This window comes from Xenopus laevis, chromosome 1S, assembly GCF_017654675.1.
Source record: "Xenopus laevis strain J_2021 chromosome 1S, Xenopus_laevis_v10.1, whole genome shotgun sequence".
Lineage (NCBI taxonomy): Eukaryota > Metazoa > Chordata > Amphibia > Anura > Pipidae > Xenopus > Xenopus laevis.
This window is the reverse complement of record NC_054372.1, coordinates 138,805,127-138,829,879: the sequence shown is the minus strand read 5'-3', so window position 1 is coordinate 138,829,879 and position 24,753 is coordinate 138,805,127. Positions and strand designations below refer to the sequence as shown.

Below are 24,753 nucleotides of genomic sequence, written 5' to 3'. Positions count from 1 at the left end.
GGTGAATATGTATTTGCTTTCCTGAATATTCTTGGAATTAAACATTGATATTTTCTTATATCTGTTCTCATTTCGTGTGCTAAAGGGATCTTGAGTCCTTACAAGGAATTATCTAGGGGTGTAAGCCATAGGTATACATGTTAGTCATTGGGCAGCCAAATGCATTCCTAAATAGAATTCTCAAAATTTTCTAAATTTTTGTATTTGCTGCACTGCAGGATTTCATTAAACTATGTCAGTATTACTCTATACCAGGGGTCCTCAACCTTTTGTACCCATGAGCCATATTGGAATGCAAAAAGAGTTGGGGAGCAACACAAGCAGTTCTTCGGGTGCCAAATAAGTACTGTGATTGGCCATTTGGTAACCCCTATGTGGACTGGGAGCCTACAGGAGGTTGTATTTGGCAGTGCACATGGTTATAAAATAACCAAAATTTGCCTCCAAGCCAAGAATTCAAAAATAAGCTCCTGCTTTGAGGCCACTGGGAGCAACATCCAAGGGGTCGGAGAGCAAAACGTTGCTCACAAGCCACTGGTTGGGGATCATTGCTCTACCATATGGCCCTTATACATCTTAAATTCAGATCCCCTACTGCTATCAGGAACCACTTTAGCTCATAAAATGGACACAGACTAATGAAAATACAGATAAAAACAGATTCCTATGGTTTTAGGGAAAACCAAGACAGCAAATTGTTATACAGTTAGTTATACCTTAACTGGCCTTCAGCCAGGATGCAGCCTTTTTAGCACTTATATAGGAAGGGGGGCAGCCCCACATTGCAGGAACAAATAAAAATAGAACAATATAAAAACAATGATTTTTGGGTATATTACATTTACTAAGCCTTTCTAAAACTAGACCAGCTTCTTCCATATACAATATACTGTAAGTACAGGTATGTAATCCTTTATCCGTAAACTAATTATCCAGAAATTTAGAAAAGCCCATCTCCCATAGACTCCATTTTATCCAGATAATATAAATTCCTAAAAACAATTTCTTTTTTTTTTTCTGTAAAACATTACCTTGTAAGGTACTAAAATATAATTAATCCTTTAATGGAAGCAAAACCAGACTTTTGAGTTTATTTAATGTTTACGTGATTTTATAGTAGACTTAAAGGGGAACTACCACACAAATTCCAATTTAATATAAGCTTCATCTCACAAAAATAAGACACTTTCTAAATAGAATCAATTGAAAATTCTGTATTGTTTATGAAAAATCAAGTTAAGGTATGCAGATCCAAATTACAGAAAGATCCATTATCCAGAAAACCCCAGGTCCCAAGCATTCTGGATAACAAGTCCCATACCTGTATATAATTATAAGCTCACTTGTAGAAAGCCTCTGTCTGTGCAAACATTTGCGCCCTCCGACCCTGACATTTCTTATTAAAAAATCTTTGGTGAAAAATTGCATCTATGTCCTTTTGCAGTAGGTTGTGCATGCTTCAGTGAGAATAAAGTGTCCGTAGCTTCAACTGAACAATGACACTTTAAGAATCACCGCACAGAACACTGTGCATAATTCAACTCTTTCATAAATACCCTGCATCCTGACTGGTGTCATGTTTTACTGCTGAAAGGGAGTAGGCAGCGAACATGCACATATAATTAATAGGCATGGAACTATCTGGGTCCAGCCATTTATAATAATACCACAACTAACACATCTTGGAACGGCTTACATACGTTTGTGACAGAATGAGAAATAAGGGGTCATCCTGAGTTGAATGCACTAAAATATTTGAAATTAGCATTTAAATTTTCCTACATTAAATACATTGTGTACACTTTTCACACCTTAATACAGCTACCGCAATCGTTTTCCATAGCTAGGAAGGCAAAGATATATCGGCATCTCGATCTGTTTTAAATGAATATCTTGTTGTTGGAATAGTATTTGTGTCAGTTGTATGGGTAGCATTCATTTATTTTCATTATATAAAAGGGATATGCCATTTTTTTGTGTTTAAAGTCTCCAGCATACAGTTGTCTGCTCCTTGAGGCTGGACTTTTTGTATGAGCACATAGGGAAACTGTCTAGCCCAGGGGTCCCCAACCTTTTATACCTGTGAGCTACAATCAAATGTAAAAAGGGTTGGGGAGCAACACAAGCATGGAAAAAAAATCCCTGGGGGTGCTGTGATTGTCTATTTGGTAGCCTCTATGTGGACTAGCAGGCTACAGTACACTTGATTTTTATGCAACTAAAACTTGCCTTCAAGCCTGGAATTCAAAAACAAGAACCTGTTTTTAGGCCACTGGGAGCAACATCCAAGGGGTTGGTAACTGCATGGACAATTATCTAATATACCAATGTTTAGCCTGTTTAGACTGTTAGACTGTTTAGTAATAGTCTGTCTCACAAAGTCCAAAAAACAGTCATGCTTCCCAGGTCTTATGTCTCCCAGACTTTTGAACACATCCCTGTGTAGAGGTGGGAGCCCACCTACTCCAAGAAATAGTCTTTGGAAGAAATATAGCAAAGCATTATGGGGCCATGACTTATACCTGACATGACATTGCCTCTGGTCTCAGGAGGATCATATTCTCCCAGGGTATAGCAGCAACAGAATCATTTTAGTAGGCAGTTTGCTGTTAAGTGAATGATGTTTACTAATACTCTCTCAGGGACAGTAAATATGCTTTATTAATGACCAATTGGCAGGGAATAATGCTGGCTCAGTCATTTCTTCCTCTTTAGAGCTTGCTGCCCGTTATTGATATTGGCGGCGGATGGACTTGTGGCTCAGAATATACACTTTTTAAAAATATGGATGAATGAAAGTGTTCATGAGAATGCTGACGCACATAAAATAATGTTTGACGCATTCATCAAGTCATGTGACGGTTCTGGCTAAAAAAAAAATAACAGTTTTATCTGGGTTGTGTGCTAATTCCCATTTATCATATTATTCATGCAGACATTCAGTAAATAGATTTCTCTCTGCACATCTACTCAATCTACGTTCTCAGATTAAATGAAAAACTAAAGTGACATTTATATGGTATCCAAAGATATAGATCTTTTTTTATTTGCAATACTGCATACAGTGATCCTAAGGCTAAGTAAGGATACAGTGCATAACAGTGAATGGAACTGTACTACTATCTTCCCAAAACTGGTGTGTCCTGTCCCCAATTTATGTAATAGGCTTTAGTATGGAGATGCTAATACTGTACTGACGTAATAGTACATTATAGTAGCATAACGTAAGGATGTTATTTTAAGCATTTATTTGTCTTAGAAACCTCTGTCTATCAGAAGCCCATACCTCCCAACTGTCCCTTTTGAGCGGGACAGTCCTGCTTTTGACAGGTCAATCCGCAGTCCCAGCTTGTTTCTGAAATGTCCCGACTTTCTCTTTCATCTCCTGCACTGAACAGCCAGAAAAAGATACAATGTTTCTAACTTAATTGGCTTTTGGCATAAAGCCCAGAACAGTCACCAGGTGCACTAAGAAACTTTTGTAACAATTTTGAGATACAAATAAGTAATTGTAACAATTCAAAATGTCTCGTGGGAGAACTAAATTCACAACTTAAACGGCAACTCACCTTCATTATCAAAACTGTAATAACTGGAAAAAAACACAGAAATGTGTTCAAACTTTCATAACCTGCCAAATTTTGTAAAATTAAAATGGTAATTAGGGGGTGTGGCCACAAAATGGGCGTGGCCCAAATATTTTCACCGCGCTATGCGGGCAACTCTTTTTGTCCCTCTTTCTTTTTCCATAATGTTGGGAGATATGAAAGCCCAATATATAGGGCCTCTAATGGAGATACACTCTGCAAAATCAGAAAGTAACAATATATCATATATGTGTGTGTTTTTGTTGTATTATTAAACAGTGCACATGGGGAACAGTTTTTATTTTATACTTGATCCCAGGCGTCAAAGCAATTGTAGAAGAATGAGATGGGATGCAATCAGATTTTGTCTTCCAGATAAACTTTCTATATAATGAAGCTATAAATTCTCTGTAAGGCTGTAAGACAATTGCAGCAATGACTGGATGGGCTCTTTCCTATAGATCTCATTATCGCCAATTAAACTCCAGGCTAACTCCAGGGTGAGGGATGGAGAGTTAGTAAAATGAGAAATAATAATAAAAACATAAAATAAATCTATGTATTTAATTAGGACACATTTTCAAATAATGCCTTATTAATCTATAAATCTTGTACCGAACATGCATGCATGCTGATTTTGGTTTTATCTGTGCTGTATACATGGTTGGCCAGAAGTACATATAACAAGTGATTTTCTTTCTTCAATTTTTATTTGTTTTTTTTTAAAGGGATACTGTCATGGGAAAAAATTTTTTTTCAAAATGAATCCGTTAATAGTGCTGCTCCAGCAGAATTCTGCACTGAAATCCATTTCTCAAAAGAGCAAACAGATTTTTTTACATTCAATTTTGAAATCTGACATGGGGCTAGACATACTGTCAATTTCCCAGCTGCCCCAATCATGTGACTTGTGCTCTGATAAACTTCAATCACTCTTTACTGCTGTACTGCAAATTGGAGTGATAGCACCCCCCCCAGCAGCCAAACAAAAGAACAATAGGAAGGTAACCAGATAACAGCTCCCTAACACAAGATAACAGCTGCCTGGTAGATCTAAGAACAGCACTCGATAGTAAAAACCCATGTCCCACTGAGACTCTTCAGTTACATTGAGAAGGAAAAACAGCAGCCTGCCAGAAAGCATTTCTCTCCTAAAGTACAGGCCCAAGTCACATGACCAGGGGCAGCTGGGAAATTGACAAAATGTCTAGCCCCATGTCAGATTTCAAAATTGAATATAAAAAAATCTGTTTGTTCTTTTGAAAAATGGATTTCAGGGCAAAAGTCTGCTGGAGTAGTACTATTAACTGGTGCGTTTTGAAAAAAACATGTTTTCCGATGACAGTATCCCTTTAAACTTACAGTTCTCAACATGATTTTTAATATGCCTGTCTTTAATCCCTATGTGTGCAGTAGTGGCAAATTCATTCCTGAATTTGCACCAGTGCTATGTGTATAGCATAGGACAAGTATATTGCTACTACCAAGTGTTTATAAAGTGTTTATAAAGGGCCAAAATATTCCACAGCACTGTGCAATAGAAGATATATATATATATATATATATATATATATATATATATATATACATACAGTATACAAGTTCTTTCATAACAAAGTCAACATTGTTTATTAATCAGGTGATGCTAGTACACAAGCCTGTGCTTGTCAGATGCAAGGGAAAACATTGCTAGCAAATAAATTGCACTTACATCAATGTTCAGTTGATTTGTGATTTGACTTTATTTGATGCAATGCAGAACTCATTAGTTCCTTTTACATCAACAAATATTTTTTTTTTAATTTTGACTTTACCCTATATTTAAAATTGACAGGATTGTGGGAAATTAAGGCAACCTTTGCTAATTTTCGATATGTATAACACATTTTGCTGTATGCACTTGCCTATCACTATCAGAGTCATGTAAGGGTTCAGTGCAAAATACAAAAACATTTTGGCAGGTGTTTTTTTGCACATATCCATGTGTTCCAGTGCCCAGTGATTGTAATTGATCCTCATAAGTTTCAAGTTTACCTGAAGTAACTTTAGTTAGACAATTGCAGTGCCAGGAAAGTAAAGAGGTACAATTTAAAGGGTGAGAAAATCAGCACCGGCATTTTGTATGTTTTATACACAGGTATGGAATATGTTATATGGGAAACGTTATTAAGAAAGCACTGAATTAGTAAAGGTCATCTTCCATATACTCCATGTCATGAAAAGAATCCAATTTTTTTCTCTTTAATAATAAACCAGTACCTTTTATTGCTCCAAACTAAGATGTAATTAATCCTTATTGGAAAGCAAAACTTACAGTATAAAGATTAAAATTAAAGAAAGATTCGTCATCTGGGAAACCCCAGGTTCCGAGCATTCTGGATAGCAGGTCCCATACCTGTATTGTGCTACATGTTATTAATCTAACAGTCTTCAAAAGTCTAAAAAGATTGTTGTAACAGTAAATCTGAATGTTTTAAGCAAAAAACAATATATTCTGTAAGTGTAAGAAATGATCATTGCACTGGCTTGCTTTGTGGCTTTGTAAAGTTTTTGTTTCACTTTCTGGAGATACTGATTAAACCTATTATTAGCAGGTTAGGATAAAATATTTACATTTTTTTTAAAAAAATTATTGCCTAAAGTACTTTTAATTTACACGATTTCATTGCATATTGAGGGGCCCATTTGAAGGGGCCATCAAATAGCGTTTTTTTCGTATGAATTTGTGGTTTTCCTATATTTCTAAAAAGCTCTAGATTTTGAGAATTTTTAAAGTGTAAAAATCAGCAAAACCTCTAAGGCAGAGGTGCTATAGAAGTCAATGTGAGCAACGCTGATCCTATTGGACGGCTTTAACATTTATTCTGACTTTTGAGATTTTTTTTGCTAGGACAAAGGAATTCTTAAACCTTTAAAACCACTAAAATATCACCTTTCAACAAATAAGCCTCCACGTTAGCAATATTAATCCATGTAATTTAACATTAATAGATCCTAAACCAGAACGGCAATTTTGCCATAACAAATGAAGTGAGTTTTTTTTTTAAGTCTTTATAACAGCATATTATAACATATGGCTCATTAACCTTGAAAGATTAAGAACAGCGTGTTTATAAAGTGCAATCATCGTGAGAATGAATTTATTAATCGGTATGCTGTTTTCTATAAAAGCCAACCTATGTGCCTAATTCAAGAGAACTTTTGCCTCCCAAATGATTACGTCAGTAGTATGACCACATTTTTTACAAAAATAGCCGAGGAACCTTTACCATGATCAGTGCTTCTTGCTCATGGATTGTAGAATGCAATGTACAAAGGCAAAACTAAGATACTTGGAGACTTGCAAGTAGGTTTTCTAGGCTATCTGCTGATGCTGTGGAAAGATATTGCAAAGCATCACGGTACTGTCAGTGCTGGCTCTAAGCCAGCAATGGGCACTGCCTGCTCCATGTTCCTCCCTTATGAAAGTGGAGTTGATTGGAGAATGCAGCCTGCAGTGTTCAGTAGCCAGTTTCCCAGCTGATGTTCCTTCATCTGGCTGCATGGACAGGAGAATGCTCCCAGGCATTTTCAGAGACATCCACCTGGCCCTTGCCTAAAGGTTTGGAGCCACAGGACAAATGTTTTTAGAAAGGTCAGCGAATATTTTGGTGAAATTTCATGCAGCTCATAAACCCTATTAACACATAAATAATCTCATTCAACTGTTATAGTTGTTTTCACCTTAAAGTTGTGATAATGACACTAGAAAACAAAATCAGTATAAAAATAAACTGTAACATATGAACTAATCAAGATTTAAGGAAAGACCATAAATTCATTCCATAGTACTGACTATTTATAGACTAAATTGGTAATTATTGATTTGTCACAACAATATACTATCCAACATAAAGTGACTTTTCTGAATCTTATTCTGAGCTTTAAGTGACTTGAGAACAGTACAATATTTTTTTTTATATTTTGAGGCAGAATGGCTGATTATGGTTCTACTGAATTTGTTACAATTTTCATTCTTTGATTTCTGTACTAATATACAGGTATGGGACCTGTTATCCAGAATGCTCGGGACCTGGGGTTTTCTGGATAAGTGAACTTTCTGTAATTTGTATCTTCCTACCTTAGGTCTATTAGAAAAATCTAAGAAAATATTAAATAAACCCAATAGTCTGGTTTTGCCTCCAATAAGGATGAATTATATTTTAGTTTGGATCAAGTACAAGGAACTGTTGTATTATTACAGAGAAAAAGCAAAACATTTTTAAAATTTGGATTACTTGGATAAAATGGAGTCTGTGGGAGACGTCTATTTGGTAATACGGAACTTTCTGGATAATGGGTTTCTGGATAACGGATCCCATACCTGTATAGTAAAATGTGAAGCATTGCTTATACAGGCAGGTACATAAATATATATATTCGCATCTACACATACAATCAGAATCGGTCAACTCTCTAGAACTATTATGGATCGAATGTGGTATTTTACCAGTGGTGGTAGCTTTAAGAAATGGAGAGTTAGGTTTAATCACTGCACTTCCAACTTAGGTTCAATTCAAGAGTAACTATAATGTGTACCATAATAAGTTAGTATCATACTAAGATTACACAGGCTGTTATAATCAGGTTGGTGTCTCTTTTCCTAAGTTCTTATATTTATTACTTCCCTTTTTTCTAGAGCTCTTTTGATAAAGAGCATGATAAAATGTAATTTAAAGTGAAGTTATTCTTGATATTGGAACAAGTCACGAGTTCATGAACCTTTGCCAAATGTCTGCTATGCAAGCCAAAGCATTCAGCATCAGCAAGTTGGCTGCCAATTACTGTATATCTCATATCCCTTTTTAATCCTTAACCTTTTTTTCTTCCAAAAAAACAATATATTGGTAGAACCAAGCAATGATTTCTATTGGTATATTTTCATAACTCGGTTGCCCAACCTTTACTGTTGTCACAATGAAACCTATTTCCTAACCCCGTGTTCTATCAGAGAACTCTTTGTATTTAATTTGTACTTGCACTCTTGTACTGCATGTGATCCATCCCTTAATTCCTTTGTTCCACATACATATAGAGATAACATTTCAAAGCAAACGACAGGACAGCAAATGTAGCCATGAAGAACAGTGTAGATGTGCATTCACTGTCAGCAATGGGTTAACCACAATGTAATCATGAATCTGTCCTTTATTAGTATAAGGGCTATAAGTTATGAGACATATATATATATATATATTAACAAACAAGGGTTGCAGAAAGAAATAGGGGTGGTCTGAGTTGTCAGAATATGTTATCAAAGACTAGCCCCCCAAAAAAGACTGGTCTGAGATGTCTAATTCCATAGGACACTATGATCAGGTTTTTGCTTTTGCATAGTTTTATTTGCCGTTACAAATTATTACAGTGTTGTTATTAGTATTGTATTAGCATGGTTGGGTGTTTTCTTGCTTTAAAGGAGAAACAAACCCTTAATAAAAAAAACCCTACCACTCCCTCCTCCCCCCCAGCCTAGCTGCCCCCCCCGGCAAATAGCCCTAACTCTTTACTCACTCCTCTGTGCAGATTCTGTCCCGCAAAGTTCTCCACGTGCCATCTTATTCTCTTTGGTAATCTTCTGTTTCGCAACAACTGCGCATGCGCTGAAACTCATGAAAATTGTGAAGCGCCAGTCTCTAAAGATTACCGAATCTTCTGAAGATGGTGCCCGTGAACTCCGCTGGACAGAATCTGCGTGGGGCATTTGACTCGGGGGGCAGCTAGGCCGGGGGGAGGGGGGTTCATGTAGGGTAGGGTTTTTTTAATTAAGGGTTTGTTTCTCCTTTAAGTGCTTTTACTGAAGAGTGCATGACAATAGAAGGGTGTTATTGGGTACTTAGTCGCTCATAGATAGGGTTGCCATCTTTTTGGGAAAAAAATACCGGCCTTCCTATATATTTATCTTTCTTCCCTATTAATAACATTGGGATCAACCTTCATTTTTACCGGCCATGCCAGTAAAATACCGGCCAGGTGGCAACCCTAGTTGCCGCCTGTTCGATGCTTAGGGTTGCCACCTTTTCTGGAAAAAATACCAACCTTCATATATATTTATCTTTTTTCCCTATTAATAACATTGGGATCAACCATCATTTTTACCAGCCAGGCCGGTAAAATATCGTCCAGGTGGCAACCCTACTAGTAGACTGTTTGTTAGTGCCCTCAAAAGTATCTGCGAAATGACATTGACAGATGGCAGAGGATTGTCTAGTAGTCAGTTTGTCCAGAAAGTTTGTAAAATATTTTTTTTTATATATACAATATTAGAATTTTTTTCAACAAAATCTTAGAGATTGTCATGCTCTTTTCTTACTCCTTAGGAAGGCCCATGACAAACAATGTATTATTTTATTTTTTTACTTTTTCTTTAGTCCAATTTATTTATTTTTTTTAAAAAATGTATCCAGAATTAATAATACTTTGTCTTCCTGTTACACAAAAATAGGCAAAAAGTATCTATAGCCCTAGTCCCATATTTTAAGAAAAGTATGTTAATATTACTGCAGTGCCTGCATGCTGCTAGATAAATAAAAGGACGGGTATCTAATTGATTTATTAAAATGTCATTGGCTAATCTCCAGTCTTTAGCTAACTAAATTGTGTTATCAGCCACATGGCTTTGTTGTTTGGATCAACAGTGTGACTTTCTGAACCATTATTTGGTTTTCTTAACCCATCTGGTCCTTCCTGTAACCACAAGCCTTAAAGGTGCTTCTCTGTCCCAAACGTAGCAAATGTTATAAAATGATCTGTTCAGACTAGTTTGGGAAAGATTGTTTTGTTCCATAGACTTTTCTTCCTCTTTCTCTTGTCTGCTAGTGAGAAGCAGAGTGGAAATGTCAGGGGTCAGACAGAAGGAGGGGTAGCAGGTTAGAGGCAGCTAGGAACCCAGTGTGAGAAATCTGAAACGTGTGGAGCAGCTTAACTGTTTCCTCTCCAGCTGCTTCCCCAGTGGTGGAGCTCAGTTATATATCACTTGCACTGTCTGGATAGAATACAACTTAAATATTCTTTTTTCCCATCTACTGCATCATTTTTCCAGTTGGTTTTACAAGCTAGAAGCCATTTCCCCTTTAACAACAAATATCATCTCACATTATGGTTCTTTCAAGCTGTTATTAATATTCAAAAGTAATAAAAATGAATGTGATAAAACCAAATGGCTGTGACCTCCGAGCTGTTACGATCGGAATAGCAAAACAGATCATCTCCCAAGAATAGATACTATGTGATACTCGAAGCATTCTTCCCCGCGCGAGGACAGTTGCGAATGTCTTAAATTGGATGAATAATCCATAAAGTATTCAAAAGTAATGTCTGTTTATATTTTACAAGGTTGCTTTCCTGCTCATGGGCCCCTTGTTTCATGTTAAGAAGAAAACATTTCATTGTAACTGTTTCCACAGGACTATTTCTAAGGAAAGAAAGGAAGAAATAGCAGAGCTAAAGTTAACCCACTGGCTCTGGGACAGAATTGAGGCTTAGTCACATGAATAGCACATACTACACTAAGTCACAAATGGAGCCCCACATCCCTTATTTTAGAATCCAGAACCTTTCCACAACCTAAATATGCACACGGCATTGTCTATGTAGGTCATTTTGCTGAAACTGATTTCAAGATGCCCCCTCTAGCATTTCTTCCTGGCCATTCATGAATCCCAGCAGCTAAGGAGAAGAAAAAAACAACAACTTGTAACTAGCAATTTATTAGCCTCCATGTGCAATATAGCTGTGCATAGCAGCGTAATTAGTTTGTGCTGGGAGAATTCAAATGAGATATTTAAACGTAATCTACATTAGTAGGATTTATTCACTCATCACTTTATTATGAATGTTTGGGCATAGCTTCTTCTGCACTCTGCATTTCTTATCATGCAAGGGGAGCTGCCACGCTGGTTGCTCTGATGATGAATATGAAATCATTTTTTCCATAGAATCCAGTGAAACGGTGCACTGCAGATAGCCATTAACAATGACTGTATATTTGTTTGGATTTAGCAAGTAATACATTCTAAAAAAAAGCTTTTCCTCGCATGGATAACCAATTGGCTCAGGAACAAAACTATAAAAAAAACTACACAATTACTTATAAAAATGAAATAAAACAATAAATGCCTCTGTATTTTTAGCATGCATTTGGTTTGAATGTTATATATAGGGAATAAGGTTCCCTTTGTTGTAAAATATTAGTATATTAGAAGTCAACTTTTATGAAAATCATTCAACACTGAAGTATAAAATATGGCTTTTCAGGCTATAATATATGGGTTTTTAGATCATGTTTGTGGGTGTGATCTGAAATAAGTTAGAATGATATGAGTTAAATGTGTTGGGGAAAAAGAAAAACTACATTTTGTGAGTTATTTACTAAACTCTGTTTGGGCTTTTTGGGGCAAAACTTAAATTTATGAAGATTTATTAAAGCCCAATTCGACAACAAGCCAGAATCCGAAGAGCCACCATCTCAGACCTGCCAAGGTTGTTTATAAGTCAATGGCAGAGGTCTCTATCCTATTTTAAAGTGTCTGTGGTCTGGAATTAACTCAAAAATCTGACCTTTCAGTCTTTTCGGGCAAAAATCTGAAACATTTGGGATTTTCAGGAAAAATCCCCCAAAAAATTAGCGATTCGGGGAAAAAAACTCAGAAAAAACATATTGCATGAATTTTTACTTGATTGTATTGGGTTTTTACCCAAACCGATTAAATCAAGCTTCTTAAATAATAAATACGGTCAAATTGTGGATTTTACTTTGGTCAGACTTTTTATATTTACAAAATCAGAAAAAATTCTGATTTTGATAAATAACGCCTGTATGTTATGAAATCAGTTTCTATTTGTATCTATAAATACTACAAATATGCAGGCCTATATAAAGCCTGCTCTATCTTCACCTTATTGCCATGTGCAGAGACAGGCAAAATGAGACACAGGTCACTGAGTTCAGGCATAATATGCTCAGGGGCAGCAACCTATAGCAACCAATGAGATGTTTTCTTGTTTCTACATAAGTAATAATGTACCCCTACTGTACAGTTTACTGTATATAAGTGAGGAGTTCATGACCACTGAAAGGCACAAGTTATATAAATCTTGGAGCTGACATCCCCATTTAGTAGAGACTAAATTGTTTCGTATAATATACAAGTTTGAGTGGGTCATTTGGCACATGTTACATCACTACCCACTGACTTCAGTTCATGACATCACTAAGTAACATACAAAGAATTATGTTACAGGTTATTTATGGATCTTGTGTGTTATAAGTCTTTTAATTCACAAGTGCACTGCTGTAGGAAACTGCTCTAAGCTAAAATAGTTGTTTCTAAGAAGATTTCCTTCGGTAATGCTTTCTTGTGGATCATGTTAAATATTGGCACAGGGAGTGATCTTAGAAGCTTACAGGATGGTGTTGCTGTATAATGCATAGAGCGTGCTTGCCAGCATCAGGGTGGTGCAGGGTTCTCCCACAGATAAACAGATGGAATACTGCTAGTTGGTGTTCTGGAAGCACATCCATATTGATGTACGTCTGGAGGGAAAACAAGTGGAAGGCATATTGTATGTGTGCAGCAGACCTCCAGAACTCACCTTATGGATCATTGTTATACAAATACTATGCATGAATACATACTCAGAAAAAAAAACTCTGCATGTGTCAGTGACATTGTACATCACCAACTGTTCATGAGAACGCTCAGCGGAAAATTAGATAAACTCCATGGGAGTCGTTTGGATATTTATTAATTACTACAGATGGAATGATTTTGGTTTCTGTTAAAATTTCACACCATAGTGTCATAAAAGGAGCTTTACATTTGCTCGCAGTTTATAAATGTGTTCTTCCTTGCACACACAAGCACACTCGCATAGTACAAGCACACTCACCTAGTAAAAACATAATTCAAACATAAATTAAACCCTCCCCCCCCGAATATAAAGATCAATTAGAGCGCCTGCCTAGAGGAAATATTCATTGTGCTATATAGCTTACAGCTGTAAATAAAATAAAATGCCTTTAGGTAATGTATCCAAATGTAGATTTGCATGTGCATTAAGTGGGCTATTTATGAAAGTCCAAATGTCAAAAACTCAAAATAGAGTTTTTTTCACTATAAAATTCGAATTTTTAGTGGGGGAAAAAAAATCAAATTTTTCCAGATTTATTATAGCCTGAGGATGGAAAAAATTCAGAATCTGAAAATGCTTTATCTCAGACCTGCCAAAGTTGTTTATAAGTCAATGGAAGAGCTCCCTATGCTATGTGCTCTGCGCTGAAATTAGCCCAGAATCTGACTATTTTGGAGTTTTTGGGCAAAACTCTGAAAAATTCAGAAATTCAGAAATTTTTGGGAAAAAGGCCCAAAAAATCATACAATATGGATTTTCGCTTGATTTTTTCATGTTTGTCCCGATTCGATTAAATCGTGCTTTTTTAATAATAAATAAGGTCCAATAGGGGATTCTATTTTCATCAGACTTTTTTTTTTTAATAGTCAGGAAAATTCTGATTTTGATAAATAAGGCCCTAAAACTCTTGCTGGAGTCCTGAGTTTGATTCCAGCTGCAGTTGGCACTATATTAAAAAAAACACATAATAATAATACAAGAGATTATAGGTAATGTTGCTTTGGAAATTCTTTCCTGGGAGACTTTTGCATAGAACTATTACACTGTACAATTTGCATTGCCTGGAAAGTTTTACTGAGATGACTTTCACTGTGCCAAGTAATTCACGGAAGAGTTGTACCCATACCAGCAAAGCCTTTGTTAATATTTATCTAGTAATGGAGCAATAATACTTGACTTTTTTGTGTTATAATTATGCTATGTCTGCTCTGCCACTGCTTCTCTTTGGCCTTGTGCTGCTCTTTTTGAGATATTTGAGATTTAGGCACAAAGCTGTTTTGCAGCTGATCTGTGAAAGTCTCTTGCACTTGGTACAGATCATTACCCACAAGAGCCTGGATCCATTAGAAATGCAAAATAATGTGTGTCAAATGAAGTCCTCTGATGAGACTAGCGTGGGTTGTAACGTGGGATGCCAGAACCACCTGCAAATGTTCATGTGCCTTAGTGTGATGCTTCTCCTACGTAGGCTCCTATGTTCTCCAGATTAGCACAAAAATAATGTCTTTACGTGGCAGGTAATTTCCTTGAGGACCCAAAAACCAAGATTTCTTTAGGAATGTTCTGAAATTACTTTATATCTGACAGAAGGTACAAGACATGCTGTGTGAAATCTTACTCTATTCCTGATAGCATATGAAAAAAGTGGAGATCAAGCATACTCATACTTTGGATATATTATTGTCCTGTTACTTCAAATATTGTATAAAAATTCAGTTTTTACAAGGAACCCTCAATTTTACATCCCCTGATCTTATGTTTTCTCTAATTTTACACCATTTTTGGTGGTTTTACCAATCTATAATACATAATGCATTTCCTTGATTTTACATTTTCCCAGATTGTACACCATTCTTTTTCTGCGGGTTCTAGTTTATATATTGGACCATGCCATGATCATACTATGGTTAGTTTGTATTGCTTCTTATAATACATTGATTAAGATGACATTTAGGGTAAAATGGTATTGGGTCTTAGTTATTCTTAGAATTATGACTGAAAGACTGATCCACCAACGTTTTCCTATATCTGTAATATTTTTATTAGCTATGGGGGGTCTTTATGGAAGGTTGGACTGGCAAAGTCCTTCAACAACTGTTTTAGACTATGGCCACATCTTCAGATAGTAGTAAGAGGTTAAATCATTTTAGGTTACCTTTGGATGATTAGTTTTAAGTATATAGACATACAAGAGAGAAAGAGTGGGATAGAGAGATAAAGAGATAGGGTTCTCCTCCTTTTTCTAAATAACAATACAGACGTTTAAAATCAAGTAATAACTGCAGCTGCTTCTCATTTGTGGTGTGCCTCTGTAGCTTCTGGTGTTAGAACGCTGATATTTCTCCTGTTTTGGCAACTGGTAAAATTGATTGAACTCCTTTTAATTTTAGGGAAGAACATATGCTAGGTTCTGTATAGCTGGAGTTGCTACTTCTGGAAATGCAAATTACAAGGATGCCTAAAGAGGAATGAGAGATATTTCAAGGTAAAATAAATAGGATAAAACAAATATGAATACTGTTGCCAATAGAGAAAATTGTATTTGTTCTTCTATTCATGTGACTGTGAATTATAAACACACAGTATAAACCAAGTCCTTCTTGTGAATGTTGGGATCTTGTTTTTCAGACACTAAAATTGTTTTATAGGCTGACATTCAAACCACTTCTGTGTTTTCATGCTTGTTTCATATGTACAGATATAGCAGGATCTAGAAACCATAGCACATTTTACACATATTATATGTAAAGTATGTGTGTATCTATCTGGAGATTTGTATTAAGAATATATATTTTTAACATGGCAAAGAAAGACCTTCTAAAATATAATTTTTAATAAGATTTTTTTTTCCATTTTAATCTTAAAGGGATACTAAATGGGATTTAAATGTACCTTTTGCTGGATGACAGTGGTTAATTTGTAGATAACAGCAAAGTGTTTTCCCAAAATATACACTCAGAAACAACTCAACATTTTGGACATACTCAGTTTATATGGATGTGATTGAATGCAACTTGAATGCAATTATAGAACAACTATTGTAATTGTAGACACTATGGTGATGTGTTTATTCACAGGGTTTAAAAGCATTGATGGGACTTATTTATATATATATATATATATATATATATATATATATATATATATATATATATATATATATATATATATATATAAAATCCATCCATGTGTGTGTGTGTGTGTGTGAAATAATAATAATGTCTGTATTTCAATAAAGTGAAACCAAAAGGTTTATTGCGATCGCAATAAACCTTTTGGTTTCACTTTATTGAACTATTGTAATTTCTTTTCCTGTGAGTGCCGTCACTTTTGGATGGATTTTATCGCTTATACTTAGGCTGGCACCCAGGTTGTTATTTACCTTATGGTGTGCGCTCCAAGAACGGACTATATATACACACACACACACACACATGGGACCTGTTAACCCGGCATTTTTGGAGTGAAGTCCAGTTTTTGTGCCAGCCTATTGCAATTTAAATAATGGATCTTTCCACAGTTTGGATCTTGATACCTTAGTCTGGCCACATGGGCAAATTCAGGGAGGTGGGTCGCCAGGTGACCAATCTCCTCTTCTTCGCAGCGACTAATCTCCCGATCTGCCTTCCGCCGGCTAAAATGAAAATCGCCTGGGGGCAGGCACATGGAGTGCTTTGTTTTCCGAAGTCGCCCGTAATTGCCTCACTAGGAAACTTTGGGCGATTTTGGAAAATGAAACGCTCCGTGTGCCTGCCCCCAGGTGATTTACATGGGAGATTAGTCGCTGCGAAGAAGAGGAGATTTGTCGTCTGCCGACTAATCTCCCTGAATCTGCATTAATCTCCCCTAATCTACTAGAAAATAATGTAAACATTATACAAATCCAATAGACTGGTATTGCTTCTAATAAGAATGAATTATATCTTAGTTTGGATCAAGTACAAGACGCTGCTTTATTATTACAAAGAAAAATAAAAAAAATGTAAAAAATTTGGATAATATGGAGCCTATAGAAGATGGCCTTTCCATAATTCAGAGCTTTCTGGAAACGAGGCGTCCGGATAATGGATCACATACCTCTAAATATATATATATATATATATATATATATATATATATATATATATATATATATATATATATATATAGATATATATAGATATATATATAGATATATATATATTTAAAAATATATATAAAAGATTTATGCAAATAAATATACCTTGATTCACTTGATAAATGGAGTGCGGCTCTATGTGAAAATTATATGTATTACTTGGTGTAATTTTATTTAATTGATAAAGCTATAGCTACAATTGATACCATGTAGTTATGGGTTTTTACAAACGGGCAATTCTTTTTCTCCTTCTATGAACCAACTTTACTTAAAAGAAGACGGTAAAAATCAATTCCTCGAGAAAAATTGCAGAATCTGATTTTCTGATGTATGTAGACAGAGAGTTATCTGCCCAGACCAATATGTCATACTGTCAGCTTGTAGATTTGTCAAGGAAAAAAACAAACACACAAACACACACCTCTCCTAAGGCAACAGATATGGGTGAAAATATTCTGGACGCAGTTTTCTTTTCAGCCTCGGGAAAGTTGGAAATGGCTTCAAATGTACATATGCTAACAGAAAGGAAGGTTGAGTTGTTGGACTCATATGACTAATTTTCATCAGAGTCTGAGGCTGCTTCAGATGTACCACTGGAGATATTTGATCCAAATGAACTAATGTTACCTTAACAAGATCACTCGCAAACAGAGCAGTTCATGGTTGACTGCTTATTAGGGAATGGCCGCTACACTCTGAGCTCATGCTGTGAGAGAGTCCCGGCAGCCAAGGAGCGGTAGCTGACGGTTTGTCAGAGCCTTTGTCAAAGTGTAAGGGACGAGCCCTCAGGCCAATAGCCTTTCTAAGGATCCTCACCTCCTGTTTGTCATTTTAATCTTAAGAGCATGCAGAAAGAATGGAGTCGATTCTTTACCAGACCTTTACAAAGCTGCACTTCTTCACAGACCTCTCCTTTGATTCTGATTTTTTGTGACAAAAACAGTACACAAAGACTAACAAAAATGTGTCTTTTTTTTTTTTTGCTTTCTGCATCCTGGTATAATATTAGACTCAATAGAATCAAGAGCTTTGACTCTATCTACATGACCTAAATTCACTGGAAATTGTTCTATAGAAAGGCTACAAATGTAATGTATTTTAAAAAACATTTGGATTTAGAATCTACTTTTTGCTCATGTTTTTGAGACTTCAGCGGAACAGCATATCATATTTGCATAGCTAAATATCTTGGTCTTTAAGCCAGTTTTTAACCTTTCAAGTCCACTGAACAAAGATCTGCTTTACACCAAGACATGGAAATTAGGTTTAAGTGTATACCCCAGTCATGAAGGAGCTTAATTAGATATTTATTTATTATTAAATTGATGGTAACTTTGTCTTAAAGACATGTATATATAAGCTTTCCCTCAAGCAACAGCAGATTTAATATCCCTGATCAACAACCTCAGCCACAGAGCTAACCATTACATTCATCCTGCAGGACTCGATACACCTCAACATTCACCCATTCGCCCCTCTGCATGCTTACATTTGCTTAAATTTGTGATTTATGACTTGCCATTCATATTCTTATTTTGTACCCCTTGTTAATTACATTTTTGCAAGGCCCCTGTTTGATATATATTAATGCAAAGTGCTGCGTAACTTGAGAGAACATTATAAGTAAATTATGAGGATGAAGATTTAAAGCAGCAACGCGCTTATATTCTTCTTCCTTGAACAACAGCTACTGTATCTTCTCCTTGGACTAGATTTGGTTATATTAAAAGAAAACAGAGCCTCTCTGTCATTATCTTAATGTAACCACATATCACTGCCCCAATAAGCCCCCCCAAACCACATCAATGAGATTCAATGAAAGTTCTTACTGTGTCCTCCTGACATTGTCAGTGGGACCATATTGACCCCCCATAACATCTGTTTTGAGCACTGCCATTGGCAAGCCACGTGTGTGCACTAAAAAGCTGAGGTCTGGATGAGATAAATATGTATTCTGTCCTATATTATACTGATCCTTACCTTACAATCATAACATTGATATGGCAAGATCAAGAATTATCTACTTGCAAGATTCTATAGTTTATGCTAAATGAAATTAAATAGCTGACAATATCTATGCCACATTAAAAATGTATTTTTTTTAAAAAAATGTAATGACTAATGCAGCAATCATAAGCTTACTTAAATGCTGGCATTGGTCATTATACTAAACCAAGTACTGTACTTAATCTCATTGCTTGTATTAAGATACCACCTGTACCACCCAATCTAACACCTTTCACAGACTTATTCACAGGCTCACCTCAGTCTTATGTGATTCAAGACCAAGCCAGAAATCATTCTGTTTTTCTTCCCATTCCCATCCTGCTTTAAAACCCTCAGTATCATTATACAAGCACTAGCAGCTCTGAATGTCTCTTCATTTACTGATTCTGCCTTCAAGACCTGTCACTTTAACTCACTGAAATGTGCTCCTCTTTGTGTCTCCTGCTACTTCATGAACTTGGATTCCTATCCTTTCTATTATTGCTTATAGCAACCTTCAGCTCCTTTTACTAACCTTCACCTTGACAGTCTTTCCTTGATGAAGAAGCAACAGGAGATGTTACAAGTAAGATGTAGAAAGGCAGGGCCCTTCCTGAACGTGTCCAAGGAATAAAGGCTGGACAATTCACAATTATACAAAACATCAGAGCAAATTATTTTTTTGTGTGACCAGCGTTTGTTGCAAAACACAGATGCATTGCTGATTGTTTTTCATGGATGAGAATATCAAGAGAATATAATTTATGGCTCTTTAAATCATATTTATATCTGTAGGTGAAGTGCATAGTTATGCTGCAATTCTTAAGTTGAAACCATGTCCTTACATATTCTTTAAGCTAAATATATATATATTTTTTATTCCTCCCGAGGAATGCTCTTTGCCATTTTTATGCTTTTCTCTAATCGCATAAGTTCATCTTGTTAAACAAAATATGGCTGAAATACACTTTCCAAGGTTCCCTCGGAATTGTTATTTCACTGGGTTCACTGGAGCAGAAAAGCAGAAGTACTTACACTATCTCTCACTGTAAACCTGTTATCTCAGGCTTTCCTTCCCCTTTGCAGCTCCATGCTACATTACATGCCATGCATATTTAAAAGATGCGGTAAAATGAATTTATCACTGCTGCCTGTATGATAACAAATGTTTGAAACCTACACATGCATTAACTCTTTAGCAGCCCTGAGCAGGGACTCTCTTTTGCTTAGAGGAAACACGATTTTCTTCCTTGGAATCTCAGTTAAGTGAAAAACGCTAAATTAGCAACGCCATGGGTTTCTCTGATGAAGGAATTTGCAGATGCTGGTTGGCGTTGTGTAAGTCATAAGTTAAATTGCATCGGAAAGGCAATCTGCACTGGTCTGGAGGCAGGGAAGGAATGGCATATGTGTTATAAAGTTTTTTTACAGGCTGCAATGTGATCATGTTACAGTATTTTAATAATGATTATAGTTACAAATTAAACACTGTGTTCATGTTTGATATATCCGGTGCAGATATTGTTTGTTTTTATTGTCTCACAATTGACTAATGGTGTTCTAATCCAGTGGTGGCACCATCATTGCTTTTCAAGGGGGAAAGATAAAAAAAGACAGTGGGATGTACTGATAATATATAGTCTTGCACAGGCTTTGAACATATATTTTGAAAAAACTGTTTTGTTTACAATGTTAAGAACTGGCTAAGTTAATAAACACAAATTTTCAGGGCTGGATTTACATGGCGGCCCCTAGGGCCACTGTCATTTATCGCTCCCATCACCTCCATTTTATTCGCTCAAATTTTCATCATCGGGACTAGAGCAATGTGGATTGGTGCACGTGAAATGTAAAATACAATTGTATCTCCTGCGCATCCTCAGTGTTTCTGAACCAATGTGAGTGTGGTTGGGCAGCACGCTGCCCCCTAAAATACTGCCGCCCTAGGCCTGGGCCTTGGTGGCCTCTCGACAAATCCGGGCCTGCAAATTCAGTTTTTAACCCTTAATTTTTGAGGTATTTAGGGAATATGGATGCTGAAATTCAAGAGTTCTGGTGTGTGCTCTGCTATGGTAGTGTTCTTGATTAGGGTAGAAAGTGAGGTTGTTAAATTCACTGCCGGGTGATGTTGTGATGGCAGGTTTAAGTTTTTAGGTTTTTAAGGTGTTTGGATGACTTCAGGGAAAAGATCTACAGTTATATTTATTTATGTACGTATATAATTGTATAGGTGTATAAATGTATATAACTGTAACTGTTCAACGAGTGGTGTAACTATAGAGAAAGCAGACCCTGCAGTTGTGCGCGGGATGGGGGCGACCATGGGGAGCGCCTTGAGGGAGCAGGGGAGAGCTGGGCATAGCCAGGGAAGGTGCAGTTGGCACCTGGCCCCTTCAAACACTTTCCGCGGGTGGGCCCGGCCCGGAGTTTTTACACCGCTGTGTTCAACACAAAAGGATATAGAGAATACTGCAGCCCCTTCTGGCACTGGGAATGTGAATGAAACCAAATCACACTCCTGTCAATGTTTTCAGCATAATCCTTGTGTTATTAGTGTTATGTTGACCATAGGTGACAATTGCTGCTTTTCGATATTGACGTTCTGTTGAGAATTTATGCCCTAACAAAGGTAAAGAAGTAAAATAGCAAGTGATGTATCAGAATTTCAGGAGTTTGCACCTAGTAAAATTACTACCGTATATACTCGAGTATAAGCCGACCCGAGTATAAGCCGAGGTACCTAATTTTACCTACGAAAACTGGGAAAACTTATTGACTCTAGTATAAGCCTAGACACAACTACAGCCCTGTCTCCCAGCAGCGCACATTCTGCCAAAGCGACCCCCCAGCGATCAACCGGACTTCTTTGCAAAGTTGATGGAGACAGAGAATTGCCAAACGGATTGCTGTGTGCATTGTCCCACTGTCCCACTACTATGTGCAGAGGGTGCTGTTTGATATTGCCATCACTGTTAATTTTTCGTATAACCAACAGAGGGCGCTGTGTGATATTGCAGTCACTGTTATTCTTTCATATAACCAACAGAGGGCGCTGTGTGATATTGCAGTCACTGTTAATCTTTCATATAACCAACAGAGGGCGCTGTGATATTGCAGTCACTGTTATTCTTTCATACAACCAACAGATGGCGCTTTGTGATATTGCAGTCACTGTTATTCTTTCATATAACCAACAGATGGCGCTGTTTGATATTGCAGTCACTGTTATTCTTTCATACAACCAACAGATGGCGCACTGTTATTCTTTCATATAACCAACAGAGGGCATTGTGGGATATTGCAGTCTCTCCCCAAGTGTACTGTTGGTATAGGAATGATTAAAATTGACTGCAATCTCAGCTGCTCGGGTCGGGTACCGCTGACCCGAGTATAAGCCGAGGTAGACTTTTTCAGCACATTTTGGATGCTGAAAAACTCGGCTTATACACGGGTTTATACGGTAATTTTAACTACTTTGAGATAAACAATGATCTGCTCTTCTTCTGAAGGGCAAATGATCTGTGACATTTTGTTTTATAGTGGTTCTAGCTAATTCTTGTACCCTTTACTATGTTTCTAAATTCAGTATATAATTTCTAAATTCAGATCTGAAAAGTTGTAAAAAAAAAATAATAACCCGCTTTCTTTAATGTGTCGCCATTTTTTTTGTTTTTTAGCCCTTGATCTTCCCCAGAACAAGACCTCAGCAGCGGCACAAAATGGAAGCCATTTACAATGCCTCTCCGTTCATTGCACAGATGACATTGGAGAGTCAAAGGGTAGGACTCCTGTTCCTTCGTGGAGATCCCTTCATTCTGACATCTCTAACAGATTTGGGACTTTTGTGGCTGCCCTCACTTGAAAACCGTTGAAGAAAAACATATTTTTGGTTTCCTTTTATTACAGGGCAACTAATGATGAGTGGACTATTTTATTTTAAGTTGGTACCTGCTTAGTGGCATATGGATTTCCAAGGCTTAATTTAAAGTAAACCTCATATTTTTTAAAACTTTTGCCACAGTATGATACCAGTGTTAATTCTTCATCCAACAAGTATTTATGCTTCACTTTCCTCTCTAGTAATTCTCTATGTAAATCTGGCAAAACGACTATCTGGGTTAGAGGAGGGCTTTTTGTATGTCTAAATGGTGTATGTTTTCTCTTTCTGCTTTATTTTGTGTTACATGGTTTGTTTTATAAGAAAAATATGATTTTCTCCCCCCAAACTAAATAACCAAACAAGTTGACTGTAAAAAAAATATATATATATAAATATACATTTATGATTCTTCAGTTCATACAGTTATACCAAGAGGTTCAAATGTATTAAAGTTGTAATTTTTCTAAACCATACATTCTCCATCAAAAGAGAATCCTTTGGTCTTTAGTGCTCCAATGAACTAGATACGATCAATTAGCATCCTGTACTGTTTGTTCAGCAATGGTCTGAACAAGCCATGCCTAATAGAATACATTTTTTCATAAATGTGATGGGGGTAAGAATTGTCAATAAAATATATAATAATGTTTATTTGCTTATGGTGCTTATCATTTCCAGGTTCCTGCCTTAGTCCTGCAATGCAGTTATTTTTGGATACTCTGTGAACATTCAAATGGTCAAGCTCTAACAACAATCCATAAGAGCCTGAACATTCCTAATAGTTTAGCAACTGTCAGTTTTTTGTTTATAATTAAACATTTATTTTATAGTTTTACATTTTTAATATTAGGATATCCCTAACCATTGGTTTACATGATATGCAAGGGGACATTAATTAAAGTCTACTATTATGCACATATTTGATAAGCCTGGGACATAGTATTTTGGCTATTGGTGGTGCTGGGAAATGTAGCTTAGATGCTTTTCCAAACTATAGGTATTGTTGTGCTTGCTTTACAGTCAAATGGAACATTTATGGTACAAGAGTTTTTTCTACCTATTTTGTGGTCTTGTAGTCTGCAGGGTCCAGTGCAGTCACCTGTGCTTGACCCCATAAAGATAACTCTGGCTATTACTGACAGTGAAAATCTTTCAGTAATAATACCTTACAACAGCCTGCAATTATCAACAACACTGACAGTGAATCAGTCTGATAACTACCAGTTTCCCATGAAATACCTAGAAATAACTGTTGATTTCAGTGTCATTTGGAGCTTTGAGGTTACTCCATGTTTACTGGCCAGTAGTTTATATCAGGAACAGAAAACATCAACTTTATCATTGTAACATAATAAAAAAGACTTACTGTAAAATGGTAAACACGTTTGAGTTTACAAGTTCATTTGTATGCATGCAACAGTAGAAGGGGAAAACCTCTCAAGACTCGACCTTCACATCCTGCCCAATAACTGCTCCAAATGCTCTGTGTGGTCCGTTCCTTCTGGGTGCTCCAC

General features: G+C 36.4%; 1 protein-coding gene across 2 annotated transcripts in view; it reads left to right on the top strand.

Annotated features, from left to right (window-relative positions):
• The window catches only part of mn1.S (meningioma (disrupted in balanced translocation) 1 S homeolog), a 48,202-nt gene extending 24,314 nt beyond the window's left edge, over nt 1–23,888 (top strand). Inside the window, exons 2-3 of one of the 2 annotated variants that reach the window (XR_001934215.2) lie at nt 15,647–15,741; nt 23,037–23,174. Coding sequence is in view for 1 of the 2 variants with exons in the window: in XM_018244048.2 (XP_018099537.1) it covers nt 23,037–23,221 (185 nt within the window). In the remaining variant the exon portion in view is untranslated. Of the gene's footprint in view, nt 1–15,646; nt 15,742–23,036 lie in introns of both variants that reach the window. The other variant, XM_018244048.2, reaches the window with a different exon arrangement.
• The last annotated feature ends 865 nt before the right edge of the window (nt 23,889–24,753 follow it).